At 45.5% G+C, this 17632-nt stretch overlaps 1 protein-coding gene across 1 annotated transcript in view; it reads right to left on the reverse strand.

Moving 5' to 3' along the window:
• Nucleotides 1-17632, reverse strand: part of DSN1 (DSN1 component of MIS12 kinetochore complex) — a 261194-nt gene that overhangs the window by 73180 nt on the left and 170382 nt on the right. The window contains exon 7 of the mRNA XM_069604016.1: nucleotides 16454-16525. Coding sequence (XP_069460117.1) covers nucleotides 16454-16525 — 72 coding nt within the window. The remainder of the gene's footprint in view (nucleotides 1-16453; nucleotides 16526-17632) is intronic.

Here is a 17632-nt window from a genome sequence, read left to right on the forward strand (position 1 = left end):
GTTAATGCATCTGAAGTGTTATGTCCATAATGAAAGCTTTTTGGTGTTAAATGGATGTTCTTGTTTACTTTTGTTCATGAGCCTGGCACCAAAGGCGTCAGGACAGTGTCCACCCAGGTCTCATAGGCATGCAACCCCTGCATGCCTGTGCCCTTGACTTCATGACCATGACATGTACAGCTAGTACTTTACTGGATAGAGATTGCATTTTGCCCCTTACAACCTCATGTCCAAGTAAGGTCACTGAAAATTTAAAAATCTGTTATTTGGTAGTCTAAATGGTCAAGTGGGCATGCTGAAGGGCCAGCAACAATTCCCAGGTGTTCAACATGATCTTCCCAAGTAGGGATGAAGACTGCAATATCGTTTAGATATGCCATGCAGGACCAGTTTTTTTGTTTGCACCACAAGAGCTGTTTTGTTCTAGTGGCCGTTGCTGCTCACCGCATAGATCCCATCTTGGGAATCCCCCAAGGTTGTTGCTAAGTGGAGGCCACAAGGTCAGTGTGTCCCGAGAGTCCAGCTATCCAATGGAGCATGGAACTGCAAACTACCCAGACCCAAGACCCTGATGACTGAAGTGGCCTCTTCACCCCGCAATGCCTGGGCTTCCTCCAACAGAACCAACGCACAAATCCAGAAGACTACTTCAGGATCTTCTATGGTGGTTTGCGAGTGAGTTGGAGTACAGGGGTTGAGTAAACATACCTGTTTTACACCCAGTCTCCATATGATTGCATGAACGAAAATGTCCAAGCCCTAGCTGCTCCTTTGTCTCACCTCGAACGATGGGGTTCCGGCTGGGTATATTCCCCTGGGTCTCCCCTAAGGTGGTTAGATTCGGAGAGGGTCTTTTAAAGACTTGTCTCTTATTTCTACTTAACTTTGACACTTACAACTACCTGTTGACTCAAGCCAACACTTATGTAACTTCCTAAAAGAAACTCAGCCTCCTGAAGGACTACCTCCAACATGGAGGCCGCCTTGGGCTGCACACTTCTTGTCCCTCTTTTGTGTCTATTCATGTACGACCACGGTTGGAGGGGCATCAGTTCGTTGATGTGCTTCCACAGATACGCTTAGACATTTTCACATCACAGAAAGCAATGGGTCGATACTGTGGCACGAATTGACAGGAACCTCTGGTAGGTTACCGCACCAGTTGCCGTGCCAATGTCGTTACTGTTCCGTCTGTTCCATACTCAGCCCATTTAGAGTGTTATCGTGTCTACCATTCAGGGGACACCGATATAGCTTGTTCTAGCTGGTCTTCACTCCTTCTTAAGGTTTTAGTTCCGCCGCCAGTGCGATGCCACTTTTGAAGCCTTGCCATGCATTCATGCACCTTGACTCTGATCACTGTGTGATCATTAGCCCCAGTACAATGGTGTCCCTTTTTAATCTACTTAGGTGACTGTTGGGCACCAAGAAGTACTGATTATTTGAGTCTGGGACCATTGGGTCCAGAACAACCCTGCACTGCGACCCTCCATCTTCTCACCATTTCATCTAGCACATTGGTTGTGCTTCTGCGGTGAGTACACAATGGCTGTGGAGCCCGGGCTACTATAATGCCAGTTTGTGGTTGCTTTTTAATTAGGTGACTTTCACAGACGACCTCTTGTGACTCGAGTGGTCTACAAAATGTAGTATTAATTGTAGTATTAATTTCTTTTTTAGTTGTTTTTCTCTCCATGGTTAGTTTACATGTTTTGGGTGTTCCCTCTTGCCGCTTTGAGTCTTCGGCCCTTTGGAGTGCAATCTTTGTGGACTCTGGCCCACATCCCATTGGCACGTGATCAGCGGAAGAGGTACATATTTAGCCTCTTTTTATGTCTTGTTTCCATCCAAATTAGGGCTTTCAGCCTATATGCATGCCATAGTTGGGGCGTGGCTTGGGCAGCCATGGAGTAGGACGTGCTTTCCGTGCAGCTCCGGAAGATCCGACAGATGATCTGTGAAAACTACCTTTAAAAGTGCGCCACTGGTTCTAGAATTGATCACACATGCACAGGAACGTATGTTCTGCTCACTGTATAAAGACCGAGAGAATCGTAAGCGGGATTCTGGAGGAATTGCTCGGCGAACGACAGCGGCTGTTCGGTCCAATGTCACACAAGATGGCCGACAACAAAGGAAACGAAACTAGAGCACCCGAAGAGGACGAATAGAGGCGGCGGCCACGGGGAAAGAACGACGATAGCGAAGTAGAGACGGAGCAAAACCCCTGTGGCGGTGGGCCTTGGGTTGCGAAGGTTTGGGTGCTGACCCGGACGGCAGGAGACCGAGGGCAGCAGAGGTGTGAAAAGACAGGCCGCACCACGACAGGCACGAGAAGCGCTCGCTCGGCATTGATGAGCAACTAGCAGCGGTGCGAGGAGGCGGATTGCGCGACTACTTGAAGATCACCACAACAGCCGATAAGAGTGGAAAAGACGGTTGGGGAGACACGCGGACGCTGAATCGCAATAGAGAGGCCCAACGAAGGCCGGAAAATGTCGGCGCGAGGCGCCATGGGCAAGAATAAGAACAACCCACAATGTATATTTTTGCAAAAACACAACAGTCTCCTGCGGCCATCGCACCCAAAGGCCCGATGGCACAAGCTGAGGGCACAACAGATTTTAGAGGCCATTACGGAGCTGAAAGACTCTTGGGGGGTTGCAATGTTGGACCTGCGCACTTCCCTGGAAGCTAAAATTGAAGCAGTGGGCATTGAGTCTCCCTGCTGAGACAAGATGTCAGGGGGCTGGCGGAACGTACAAGCAGCCTGGAAGGTGCGGTGAAATCTAACACGGACACCATGTCATGATGCATGCCTCTAAGGAGCCAGGCCGGGCCCAGCAACCCCAGAGGCAGACATCATTTTCCCCTGGGAAGTCCCAGCGGGCCCAAGTCGGGGCCCTTTGGACTCAGTCCTGGCGCCTTAGGCGCCAGGCTCATAGGGGGCGCCAGGCTCATAAGAGAGGATATGTGTTTAAGTGCTTGGGTGCACACTTACCTGATGCAGACCATGCTGCTTCATCCAGGCCCTCTTGAGGCCTGAATGGGACTACTTTACCTGTGGGACTACTTCACCACCTGGGTGTGGTCGGGGAAGGATACATACCTGATTGGTGGAAGGATACATACCAGGAACTTCTTCCAAGGCTATTTAAACCACACCCGATCAGCCACACGTGCTTCGCGTTGTTCTGCACCTAGCAGCTGGACGCTCACCGTGTCTGCTCCTGCATCCTGACTTCAGCCACGCCTGCCAGCACCCTGGAACACCTGCAAGGGGAGAAAGGAGAGATTAGGTGAAGAAAAGCCCTTACCTGCTAAATCTGCATTCCGGAGTCACTTCACCGACGATCCTGAAAAGGAAGACATCTTTTTTAAAGCATTTCGTTTCGATCGCTGCAGCGCTGCATTTCACTCACCTTGGCAAGGCGCTTCCATCTTCAGCAGCGATCTTCCGGATTCAGCTACGTTCCGGTGCCTAGAGGAAAAAAGACAAGAACAAAGGTGAGAGGGAGAAAAGGAATAAGGAAAGCTCAGTTTCCTTTTAAGACTTACCTGTTGGATATTTCCCTCTGCATTTCAGGTCCTGCCACTTCCTGGCATCTCCGGACCCCGGCCCCTATGGGGAAAAAAGACAGTCATTGTTGAGCGTTTGTAAAGACATTACCTGAGCGCTCATCCGGAACTTACCTGCCATTTACTGAAGCGGCACGCTTCACTTCGGGTCGGCGCCATTTCTCCGGCATCCGAACCCCGGCCCCTAAGGGGAAAAGGACATGAGCATTAGCGCTTGCTGCAATAAGACAACGGACATAATTAAAGAGCTTGAACTTTTGAACAGAACTATTACAGCGCCTTACCTGAACAGTCAAGCTTACCTGAACTCCATCAACCCTCAATCCAGTGAAGTAACTGGGTTTCAACGCGCCCCTGCATCTGAAGCAGGACGGAGAGCTCACCATTCCAAACCCTAAGGTGAGGCTTCACGGGGAACCGTGGAAGAGGTTTCGTGGAGGGTTGGATGGGAGTGGGAGGCTTGAACATTATTTCCGCCAGTTGGTAATACTCCCTTTCCACGTACAGGAGGGTATTCTTGCGAGCCAGAGAAGCCAGAATAGAGGGGCCCTTCCAGTCCATCTTCAGAGCCGCGCCTCCGTGGGAATCAGGTGAGCGTTACACACCAGCACCAACAATGCAAAGGAGATCCATGTCCTTAAGCAACAGGTGGCCAACTTGGAGTCTCGAGCAGAAGAAGCAGAAGGGAGAGCGAGGAGAAACTATATCCGCGTGGTGGGATTGCCGGAGGGTGAGGAGGGCCAGGACCCGACTGATTACATTGAGAACTTACTCCTACAAGGAATTGGGCCCGGCACACACTCGCAGGGATTTGTAGTGGAGCGCGCACACAGAGCCCTCCACGAGCGATAATCGCCAAAATATTGAACTACAAAGACCGCGAGAAAATACTGGAGTACTTCCGAAAAGGCGGAACAATCGAGAGGGCCTCGAGCACCATCACGGCATAAAGAGCAAAATGCATTTTTTTGACACTCCGGAAGAAGCAACGACATGTGTGGATCTGCAGGGCTGCCCGGAACAAGACATGGAAGAGACCCAAGATGGACGCGATAAGTGACTGGGATACGGTATGCATACTGTTATGGTGGCGTGTGAACATCCCAAGTGCGCCTAGGCGAAGGCTAAGAACAATGGGCTTGGCTGTAGGAGGCTGATATTCGATAAACTACTGCTGATTGTAAGGGACTTGATGGACTGGAATATAGTGGTGGGTACATATATTTAAATTGTATGACAATGTGTATTTATCCGATGTGCTATGGGAGCGGCATGGCGAAAGCATCCTACCCCCTCAAATTATAGTTGTAGTAGGTTGGCCACTAGGGCGGCCTCACCCTGCGGAGCTTCGAGTACAGGCGAGAGCCAGAAAGAGCTAGATGCGGGGGAGCCTGAGATCCAGGGATGGAGCTGGGCAACAGTTGGGGGGGGGGGGGTGATGTTGAGGAAGGGATGGGAGGTGGGAGGGAGGGGGAGCGGGAAGTTTGGTGTGTTTTTGGTTAAAGGGAATTTAGAATGGGATGCAAGCCTATACAGATTGGATTAGAACTCAAAGTCAAACTGCACCTGGAGGAGAGGGAATGGGACTACAACAGGCCATGGGGGACCTTAAAATACTCCATGGAATGTGCGGGGGCTTAATAGCTATTTAAAAATGAAAAGGATTGCGGGAAAGTGGAAGGGGTGTTGGTTGGCTCATCGTACTCGGCCTACGCAAGAGGAGTACTTATATGGGTGGCGCCACATGTCCCGTTTCAGCGATTGCAAGTGGTGGCTGAGACAGACGGGAGGATGGTTATGCTGAGGGGACTGGTGGAGAACAGGGAGATAAGTATTGTTAACACGTATGCCCCGAACCAGAACACAGCGGCGTACATTAGGACATTGAGCGCGAACCTGAGCGCATGTGTAGGAAGCGCAGTGATCTGGGGAGGGGACTTCAACTGCGTATTGAACCCGAGGGTGGACAGATCGGACGGAAAATTGGATAGACCGGCCCCTGCAGCCAGGGCGCTACAGACATTGCTTGATGACTTTGGGTTGGAAGATGCATGGAGAGTGTGGCACCCCCAGGAAAGGCAATATTCACATTATTCTGCCCCACAGAAGTTATCAACGAGACTGGATTATGTCTTCGCATCAACTGAAATGATAGCAGAGATTGCACACATAGAGTATAGGGCCAGGGTCCTCTCGGACCACTCGCCCCTGATTCTTGCGTGGCAATACTGCCCCCCCCACCACCCGAGAGCGAGGATCCCGACATGGCGCCTACGAGTCGAGGCGAGGCGTTGCGGGACCCCTTCTTTAGAGAGGATTTGAGGGAGGAGATCGTAAACTATTTTGAAACAAATACTGGGAGTGTGGACTCGGCGGGAACACTATGGGAGGCCTTCAAAGTTGTCATGAGGGGTGCGGCCATAGCGAAATCCAAGGGCCTACAAGACGGGGTTTCGGCTGAACCGCAGGAGACGGAAGTAAAATTAGAAGAGGCCTTAAAGACCGGAGACGATACAGCGAAGAAGCTAGAATTGATACTTGGGCTACAGCAAAAATGTGCGGAATATTGGGAGAGGTTGTGTAACCTTCATTATAAAAAATACATAGAGAGACAGCATTCGGGAGGAGATAAACCGGGGAGACTTTTGGCGTGGTTATATAAGAGTGAGTCACCCAGAGCCACAATCAGAACTATAGAGAGAGAAGACGGTAGCGTAGAGGACACCCAGGAGGGAGTTAATCAAGCGTTTGTGGATTATTATAAAGTATTATACGGAGAAGATGGGGAAAGGAGCCGTGCAATGATGGAAGAAACACTTGAGGATATGGGGCTGCCCAAGATAAGCGAGGAGGAGACAGAGGAATTGGGTACCCCGATTACCCTGGAAGAATTGGGGGAGGTGGTGAGGCAGCTGCCTACTAGTATAACGCCAGGGACAGATGGGCTCCCAAGCAAATTTTACAAGGTATATATAGAAGCGGTCCTGCTAGAGATGATAAACGAAGCGTTCGAGATGGGACGCTTACCGGAGTCACTGAGAGAAGCTGTCATATTACCTCTCCCTAAACCTGGGCGCAGCTGTGGTTCCTTTAGACCCGTGTCAATGTTGAATCAAGACGGCAAGATATTAACTGCTGTCTTAGCGAATAGACTGAAGAGGGTCATTGGCAAATTAATACATCGAGATCAAACGGGCTATGTCCCCCATTGAAACATTACCAATAATCATAGGCGACTCCAGAGAATCATTGAGTTTGGCAGAGAAAGTGATGAGGAAATGGCAATAGTGTCCTTGGATGCGATCAAGGCCTTCGACTCCGTCAAGTGGCCATGGCTGCTGGCGGCCCTGAAGCACTACGGGTTAGGGCCTGGATATGTAAGGTGGGCGAAAATTTTGTATAGCGAACCGCTGGCTAGAGTTAAGACGGGATCTGTGATATCAGAGAGGTGGCAGCTCAGCAGGGGTACTAGACAAGGATGCCCGTGGTCTCTTATGCTCTACATACTGGCCCTGGAACCTCTGGCGATTTATCTGAGGCAGCAATATGACACCATAGGCATCGAGGAGAAAGGGGAGCGGCATTTGATCTCCCTATATGCAGATGACATGCTGCTGTACGTGCGATTCCCAGAGGAAAACCTCCAGTACATTTCGGAAGTGCTCGGGAGATATGCTGTGCTGTCCGGCATAGCGGTGAACCCCCAGAAGTCTAGCTTGTTCCCATTGGGGGGGTACATAGGGATTCCAGCGGAGAGGTTACCGGTATTGCAGGTACCGTGGGCGGTTAGTACTTTTCGGTACCTGGGGATAGACATATATCACACCGTGGAGGAGCATAGGTGTAATACAGAAGTAGCCATCAAGAAAATTGAGAAGTGCATGCAGTTTTGGGCAAAGCTGCCTTTGGCGATGATGGGGCGGGGAGCGATGCTAAAGATGGTGGTCCTGCCGAGGCTCCTACATTACTTCTGGAATATACCATATCTGATTCCTAAGGTGTTCTTCACCAAACTAAATAGCATGTGTAGGGACTTTTTGTGGCATGGCACGAAACAGAGTGGCGTTATGGAAGCTTCAGAACTTCCATGACAAAGGAGGAATAAAGCTGCACAACTATGAGGCGTACTATGTGGCAAGCCAGTTGCAGTATGTTGCCAAATGGCTCTCTGATGAAGAGACCTCTGAACTTAGGCTGTTTGGGCGTGATTGTGCACCTTTTTATTTTAAATAAATGATGTGGGTACCCAGGGCGGAAATGGTGGGGCGCCCTAAAATGATGCTACTGGGGTGGAAGGTGTGGCGCAGTGCATGTCAAATGATGGGGGACCCGTCCCCATGCTCACCGCAGATACCATTGGTTGTATTGACGGGGGCAGACGCTCAGCTGCGAATGATACTCCGGACCCACTGGGAAACGGCTGGGGTGGAACAATGGGTGATATTTGGCAGGAGGGCTCAAGTATTACTTTTGAGGGGCTGCGGGAAGAAGCTGGGTTGCATGAAGGCCAGTACATCACATATCACAGAGTGGTACAGAGGATTAAGAGAACATGGCCTGAAACTGTGTTGGGGGAAGGATTAGACGCCACCATAGACGTGATATATGACATAGCTGAGGGGGGTCACGAGATTTCCAGACTGTATGAGATGTTGATGTCTAAAGTGGGGAAGGAGTTCATGCAGTTGAGACTAGACTGGGAAATGGAGGTCGTGCCCCAAAGGGGGATGGGATGTGGGAACGGGTGCAAGGGTATTATAAGAAGGTGTCCAGAAACGCGAGACTGAAACAGATACAGCTGTATATAACACACAGGGCCTATATGACGCCTTGGAGGATATCGAGGTTTGAAAATGCAGGACGGCAAGCATGCCCCAAGTGTGATGAGAAGAACGCGGGCATGGTGCATATGTTCTGGTCATGCCCGATCATAGAGAGATTCTGGAGGGGAGTGAAAGAGAAACTAGAAGAAAGAGGGGTCAAGATAGTAGTGGATACGGTGTGGGCCTGTCTGCTGGGGGGGTTCCCCAGACCACAGAAGCTCAGGCATATAAGTAAGCTGAGGGACCTGGCTTATGTACTCGCAAAAAGAAGGATTGCCATGGGATGGAAGTCATGCCATGTGCTGAAGATAGAGGTGTGGTGGAAAGACTTGCAAAAATGGGCAGAAGCCGAAACCATGGCATGGCAAGAAGCGTGTAGCACTGGGGGGCGGGGGGGAGGAGAATGAGTCCCTGATGGCCTGGAAATCACTGATAGCTGAACGGTTTGGGTCATTAGCTGACCCAGCTGAGCCTTTAGAGGAGACCACCGAACCACAGGATGCGGAAACTGAAGGTCTAACGCAATAGACTCGCAAGGGGGGTGGGTTAGAGGGAGTAGTGGTTAGGAATTAAGAAAAGTGTAATGAAACTGTTGGAACATGCACTGTTTGTTTTATATTGTTTGATTGTTTGTAAAATTCAATAAAATCTTTTTTTTTTAAATAAAATGCATGCCATAGTTGAATCATGCTGCTGTTTTGGTGATGGTACACCGTTATGCATTGCAAAGCTGAGGCAGTATGTTGTGCGTTTATGGCGACGGGGCACATTCACCAATTTAGGTCACTATTCTTTCACATTGGGTGTCCTAAAGGTGATCTTACCTTCAGTTCATGACCAGTTAATGACACACCCCCTTTCAAATTATTCCCTTGAGCAGGAACACAATTTGTGATTGGTTCCTCGTTCCCAAATTACCAGTCCTGGAAGTTGGAAGGTGTGGCCCATGTTTTGCAAGTACTATATGTGTTCAGCAAACACCAGAGTTTCATCATTGGCCAAATATGGACTTCTGATATTTTGTATATTTGTTTTTAGTGTTTTTATTTTTAAACCTTTGTTCCCTGATGAAGACGTTCCAACTAATATGATAAACGTCAAAACCAGTCGGTGCATTTTGAAGTAGCCAGAATTGGTTCCGTTTGAGTTTTAACCCAGGATACAATTATTATAAAATTTGTGTTTAGCTCCTGTGCTAAAGCAAACTTGCATAGCCGTATCTAATTGTGTATATATATATGATTTGGTGCTACTAGATAGTGCCATGTAGATCGTTTTAGTTAGCTCAACTGTTCTTTGATGCTTGGTTTACGAGTCTCCGTTTCTTTTGATGATGTAGTATTGATGATTATTAATGCCAAATAAAAAAGGTCACTTTTTTTGTATTACTATTGAAAGGTTGATTTATTGTTCTAGATTTGCTAGTTCTGACTTACAAGACTACTCTTGGGAGCTGTGACTCTAGGCTCCTTTTATAGATAGCAAAGGAGTTTTTAAGGTTATAATCTTAGTTCGAAGGTTTTCTATGGTATTTCCAAATGTCTTGATTATTTACCTGGTTCTATTTCTTTATTCAGTTGCTTTACTACACTACAGTACACTGAAAAGAATTTCTAAATGTGATAAAAAAAGAGAAGTGTTAGTGCTCTTAGCAGAAAACACCAAGATGATTGTGTATATATTAGTAGAGAATGTTTTGGTGCATTACTTACCTGTGACTTTTAATTGACAAGAGTTGTCTAAGGCATAAACAAATGACTCATTTTGTAAATTCTGCATAACTCCTATCAAGAGGGCTTTAAACTCTTCACCCTTCTCATGCCTTCCTAGGTCTAAACCTTGCTATTTAGTAATACTATCCAGATAGAGTTCAACTAGACATTTATGTTTGTCCTTGTTCATCGGAATAGGGTGGCCTCCCAGAATCTTTCCACAGGGCTCATTCTTAAAATATATCTTAGAATGTATACGGGCTGGGAAACAGGCGAAAGAAAACTGGGACAAATTTGTTGCATTCTTAGAAATGGTAGAATTGGCAATTCCAAACTATTGAGTGCAATAATTTAGTCACCCAGTCTCAGTATCCATCCTTTTGGTATTCTCATCTCGAATTGACCTCCTGTCAAAATAGAACGCGCCATTTCAGCGCGTGCTTTACTTAAAACAGTTTTTCTATATGGAATTCAATGCAAGAGGGAAGAAGTCAAAGTTGTGACTAGTACATGCTATACTTGGAGAAAGAAAGTCACAAAATTAGGCAAGGAATGTTCTCACAACTACTGCTAGCAATTTATTAATGTTTGCATTTGTTACAGCGCGCTGAACCCTTGGGTATCTGGGCGCTCATTACATTGACAGATCAAGAGAAAGAACAGCAGAAGAAGAGTGGATGGGAAAGATGTTGGGAGTACATGGAAGGTCAAGTAGAATGTTTCAGTACACTGAGATGAAGATGGTGGTTGATTGGGTCTAGGAGCATGGGGCTTTAAATGAACAGCCAGGTCTTTTCTGAATGTCCCGTATGATGTGGCAGGGTTAGCCATCACTTCCAAACAACAAGGTGAAAAAGCTTGTCATTAAAACATTTGCGGACCTCTTCCCGTATCTCGTTTACAGCAGAAGGAGATGGGTGGCATTTTTTTATTCAAATTATTTTTATATTACAATGTGGGGAATGTGTTATGAGTGTTTTTCCCTTATTGGCCAACCACGATAGCTGTGCTGCATTACACAATTATTGCGTGGGTACAGGTGAGACTAGTTTCATGTTTATGCTCAAAGTTAATTAATGTGTGTGTGGATAGATTCAAAGAGGCCAAAAAGACGAGGAAATGGTCACTGGAATGAAGTATAAATGAGGAAAAATTGTCCTATTTATGCTCACATTCATAGGATGCACCCTGATACGAGACACGCTAGTTGTAGATTTCAGGAGGAGAACTCTAATTTTCTTCATCTATTTTCTTCATCTAGCGTGTTCCTGGAGCGAGTTACAGAAATTCTGTGTAGGTGTGAAGATGCAATTCCAAAACTAAACCAGTTGGTGGGTTTTGGAAGGCCAACCTATTATGGTGAACAGGGAGAAATTGTCAAACCAAATCAAGGAATGGTAGCAGAGCAGCAAGGGTTAGTTTTAGGATTAGTCTCAGGAGGGCTGTGGGAATGTCTAGGGCTACAATGAGTCCACACAAGCAACTCCAATCATTCCAGATAGACAGGTAAGTACAACAATATACAATGATTTAATAGGCCCTAAAAATACATACTAAGCAAGTAAAACATCTAGGCAAATATTGTCACACACTTACTATAACACCAATATATGCATTTACCTTTAGAAGAAAGAAAGCATATAATTCAATGACCAGTGTAACACAGGTAAATAATCATATGCATGAAATTCAGAAAAGACCCTTTAGAATAAACACAACATATTCACTAGTACTTTGTGATTCCAGCCCCACAATGGTATGGGGCTTGTGCCCTAAAGTCATCACTTCAAGGTTATACTCAAGTAAAATGCAGGTATGTAAACTTACGCAATCCCAGTGACTAGGATACGCCAAAAAAAGATCCTTGACCATGCCTCCACCGACCAAAGTCAGGAAAGAGTGATTTAGGGACAGGACTTTATGCTTATTTAACCCTATAGAGCAATGGGGGTTAGGGTGGCCAGAGGAACAGGTATGTTGACTTACACCACTGCTGAGTTTCGGAATCCGTTGCGGACACAGTCCTCTGCGTCTGGTTGAGGAAGACTGAGGGGTCGCGGGTCCAGACGTCACTATTTGACATGGATTTAGTGTCGGTCAACCATAGTTCTTCGGAATGGGTCCCAGACAACTTCTAGATGAAAACCCCAAACTAAGAAAAGGAGAAGACTTCTGCGGAGCAGGTGACTCAGGACACTTTTAGGATGTGAAGAAAACAGATTGCAACCAGGATCATCATAATCTGGCAGCAACAGGAGATCTTTGAGGGACGAACAAGATGAAAGAAGGATAAAATGCAGGAGCAAGTGTGTTGTTGTAAAAGTTGAAGATCCCCCATGTTTTGGGATGCACGGAGTGGTGGGGGCTTATAGGTAGTGTAAAGAGCAGGCCAGTTCACCGGTTGGTCCAAGGACACTTCCGTTGGCTCGAGATCATTGAGCAGGGGAAGACACTGGTTATGTATGTACGTTAAATGACCGAATCCGAAAAGCCTCGAATTACAACATTGCAAAGCACACTTGCTTTTTTTTTGTAATTTGAGTTTTTCGGATTTTGTTTTTTTAGTGTATGTGGGGGACAACTCCACAGCCCATAATACCGAACTAGGGAAGCGGGATGAAATTCCTGTTCACTTCTCTCGGCATTTTGGGATTCGGCCTTATTTACTATGCCGAATGCACACAAAACGTGCATTCAGCATTTTTTGATACAACATTTTGGAGCAATACCATTGGTTATTAAAACTCCTCAAGGGGTTGAATCAGTGACAAGGGTCTTCTTGAGATGAGGCAGTGGAGAAGGGCTTCACCGGAACTTAACTGTTGGTACTGGTTGGTACTGTCAGCTGCAGGGGTCGTCCTCGTCATGAACGGGCTGCTCTTATTCATAGAGGACTTGGCTCCAACGATGATCGCCCAGGTCCACCAATGGTAAGGATATGCACCATTCAAACTGATAGTGGCTTTGCAATCATGGATAGCCACTTGCCACAATATTCAGGCACCAGGCTGTGTACTGGGACAAGGCAGTCCTAGCCCCCACATCCGGGCTCACACACAAACACCCTCTTTCCCCGGGAAGGCAGCAGAGTTTCCTGGGAAAGGGCTTCCCATATATGGGAATCTGGGTTCCTGAGACGGCAAGAACAAGGCCAAAGAACAGTATGGCAAAAGAACAAGCAAAAATTCTGGATTCCGAGCATCCAGAGGCACGGAAACTGCTCTTCTGAACACACTGCTCGCTTCTCTTGATTCCAACTCTCCAGCTATCCAGTTCATGTTAGATTACATTTGTCATTCGCTGGCTTCTACACAGACGGTCCATCATGTAATAGCAGTTCTTGCATCAACATATTCCCTTGTCAGTATAAATACATGCATATCACAATATAGCTCTTATGATATTGTGAGTTGTCATAACTCTCTTGTAAGGGTAATTCTAGGTAAAACGTTAAGGTATCCAGTTCCTGCCGATTTACATTTAACATACATTGATCTCTATAGTATCTGTTACTCATGCGATAGCTGTACTCGTATACATTTTCTTGACAGTATACACATACTACAACATAGCTCTGATGACATTGTGAGTCATAACTCTCTCGTAAAGGTCATTCTAGAGAAAGGGTTCCAGGTAAAATTCTTCATTCCTTCCCAAGGGACTGATTGCGTCTAATCGGTAAATCCAATATAGCTACCTTTGTGCTAATCGTTTCGGTAGATCACCTCCCCTTGGTGAGGGGCAGATCACTTCCAAGATCACACATCTCATTTGCACCAATGAATGTCTTGCCTCCTTGAAATGCCTAAAAACTCGTGATTTAGCTTTAGATGTTCTTATGTTGGACTTATGCTCAGTCCAGCGGTTTTTCGCTCTCCTTATCGTTTATCCCACATAATATTTGCCACAGAGGCATTTGAGTGGCTTTTTATTACATTCTGCAGAACATAATAAAAATATATCACAAAGGGTGTTACAAAAACCCAAGTCAGGGACATTTCCCTGCCTGCCTGCATTTCCCTGCCTGCAAGGAGGATAGCTCAGCGGCAGCGTGCGCGTCTTGGAAGCAAGACGACACGAAGCAACAACAGGTTCGATCCCCGGGTCCGCGCTTAGAAACCTCTGGGTGTTAAGGAATTTTTTTTTTTTTAAAACACAATTACGCAACTAAGAAAAAAACAAAATTCCTGTAACAGCGCCTCGATGCCTGCGGGCTGTGTGAGCGCTTTATAAATGTAAAATAAATAAAAAAATTTAAAATTGCCAACATTGTTCAAATGTCTTCAAGGGTGACCACATTCGACACCCCAATACAGGTAAAAAAAGATCCCGTTATGCCATTTTGCAACATGTGATACAAAAAGCATAATTTAATCACTCAAATGCCCTTGTGGCAAAAGTTATGTGGGACAAACTCTGTTGGCACGTTGTGGATACATTTTTGACTTTGCCCGATCTTTGCCGTGAGACAAGCACAATTTGAATGAGCCCTTTTGAGCTTAACGTCTCATTGAGTTTTTTTTAATACCATATTGGAGGCTTTTTGCTCTACTACACTTAAGAACAGCCCACAACCATTACCAAGGATTTGTATCATTAAGACACCTTATTTTCTTTCATTTTATATGGCGCACATGCCCACTCAGACCCTTCTTTTATCTCCATAAACAGCTTTTTCTAACCAGTAAAAGGTGAGACATTTTACTTGCTCTAATGATTCTAACACCATGTTTTCCTCATCTTTACACGTCCCCATCATAATCATGAGGATATGCCTTTCAATGTTTTCCTTTTATCTGAGGACTATGGGACCTATCCTTGACCCGTAATTTTCAGAGTTCCCCATACGTTGCAAGTTTTTAGGCTTTTTATATTCATCTATGAATAGCCCTGTGATATCTGGGGTTTGTGATTCCCTTATAGAATTCTGCCATAGCACTTTTACAGCATTCGCATTCAATTGGATACTTTTAGACACATTATATGTAACGCTGGAAAAACATGGATAAAATTACCTATGTTGATATATATTTTTCTTATTTTTTTTTTTAAACCGAGCCACTTGGATTAAGGATAAGATTTCTGGGGTTATCATCATAAAAAGTTGATTTAGCAAACTTAAGATGACCGTGCAAAATTGTATATTTTGTGAATAACATGTTTGAATAATCATTTAAACTTTGTTAAATTGCAGTTAGCGTCACAACAAAGTGCCCCTGATGAAGAGCCTCTCAACTCAAAACGCGTTGGGCTTTCTAATAAGTGAGAACTTGTGAAAAAAACAGGATTTGGTTTTAAACCTTTTCTTCTAAGAAATTGTTCATTTGTTTCATATATATATACACATGATTTCCAAAATGTTCTACAATATCTCATACCTGAAGATTTGCATATTAAAGTTTTGGCTATTATTAGGACCTGGATAGTGTGCAAGGGACGGGATTTCATTATATATATGGTCATATGACAGGACCAGGCTTTCTCCCCTGTACCTTAAGTTTGACACTTTACTTGTTTTATTTTATTATTAGTTACCTGGAATTTAGCAGTAAAACCATCTACACATAGGAGTGCATTGTCAATAGCGGTTTTAGCTTTTCACAGATTGCTTAGTTGTATCATGGTGCAACCTTTTTACAGTATTTGGCCCCACCACCCCGGACTTGAAGGGAAATGCTATTTGGGTTTCTTAAATCCTGTGACCAGACTATAGTCTTTGTGGTCCTTGTTCATATTTCAAGGTAGGACTCAAAGCTCACAAATGCCCCATTGAGCGAATAGAATCCAGTTTGAGGTGAGTGAAGGTTTACCAGACCCATCAATCCACATTCTTTTGTGCGTGCCTTTAACACAGCAATGGGCCTGAGGGAGAGAAGAGAAACAGAGAAGCTTCCTATTAATTTTGTCCCGTTAAAATTTGCAGGAAAAATGTGCGACCATCTAAACCCTGACAAAATATCTAAATGTTTTACCTACCTGTGAAATTGTGTTGAATACTTGTTTGGATTATTACATTGCATCTTTTGGAAACACTTAACTGTACTTACCTACTTGTAGATATTTCTTTCCATGCACAACATGTAATAAATAGTGTTTTTTTAAGTATGTGTACTGGGTCGTTGGCAGCAAATATTAAGTAAGCTTTACCTTATTACCACAACTCTCTCCCCTGCACCCAACACCACATGTTGGCCTTCCCAAGTCCCAAAACTCTTACCTAAACAAGACGCATTTGGAGAGCTTGTGTTTCCTTAGGACACAGTTTGCATCACACCTGAGTCGGATATACCAATGATTGTCTTATTTATTTCCATAAAAGAGAATATAAAAATGTCTAACCTGGATCTTTCCATTTCCGTCTTCTGGTAACTTAGTAAAAGGTTGTCCCACGAGTGACACTCCTTGGTAAACCTGTAAGAACGACCAAAGCATATTTAGGTAAGATGTCAGATTCCTGTAAGGCAGAAATGCCACCTCTATATAGTCCTACAAATAGGAACGTTTCAACTATGCAACCACAATACAAGGCACAATGATGGTACAAAAACGGTGTGAAACACTTTCACAGACTAAAGGATTCAACTACTTTGGCCACATGTCGATTTTAAACAGGTTTTAGAGTATGCTGTTGACAATTATTGTTGTATCATAAGCAACTCAAATTGACAGCCAATATGAACAGAAACATATGCAATCTCAATGAAGTGATATTATATTTGTGTGTTTTGGTAAACCATCGAAAGCCCCATACACCACTCTCCTCTGCTGAAGGTAAGCCACTCTGCAAGCTGCTACGAGGTTTCTGCTGCATACGCTTTTTCTTCATAATCGTAGAACAGTAGCTCAGGTAGGGAAACGCTGAATCTACTGAACAATGCAGATTATTGCCAGAGACTATTAAGTCTCAGTCCGAGAATGGCTTATTTAGTATCGATGCGGACAGGCTAAAAGCAGGACGCAGGGGCTGACCGTGTACCAGGTTTAGGGCACTGTTCTGAGAAGACTTGCAGACTAACGCCATAGCCACTCCTTCAAATGTACTGGTTTGCAGAACATGCACACTCCTGCAGTGAACACAGATTGTATACTACCATGTCTTGGGTATTGCCAGAGATATGTACAACTCGTTTCGCTCAGCAGAGCATGCATGCGATTCAAGGGGGTGCATAGTGTGGTGTATCCTGTAGTGTATCCACCACAGGTATGTTTACTATTGGGTCGCACCAAAAATATCTACTCACCGATTGGTCACCTTACTCAATTGCAGACCTCAGTTATTTTGCATCTTTTCTCATCCTACTTACAGAAGGCCTGAATGTGGCAGCAGTGCCTTGCCTTTGATGTTCTATGTTGTTGACAACACTTTAGCAATATGCCCCGAGCGGCGGGGGCATTACCGAGTCAGGTAATGCCCCGGGGCCCATAGCAAAGTTAATGCCCTGACTCGGTAATGCCCCAGCCGCTCGGGGCATATTGCTATTAGTACCCCGGCCCGCAAGATCTGCGTGACCGGGGCAC

This window comes from Ambystoma mexicanum, chromosome 3q (genome assembly GCF_040938575.1).
Source record: "Ambystoma mexicanum isolate Mex_15411 chromosome 3q, UKY_AmexF1_1, whole genome shotgun sequence".
NCBI classification, from domain to species: Eukaryota; Metazoa; Chordata; class Amphibia; order Caudata; family Ambystomatidae; genus Ambystoma; species Ambystoma mexicanum.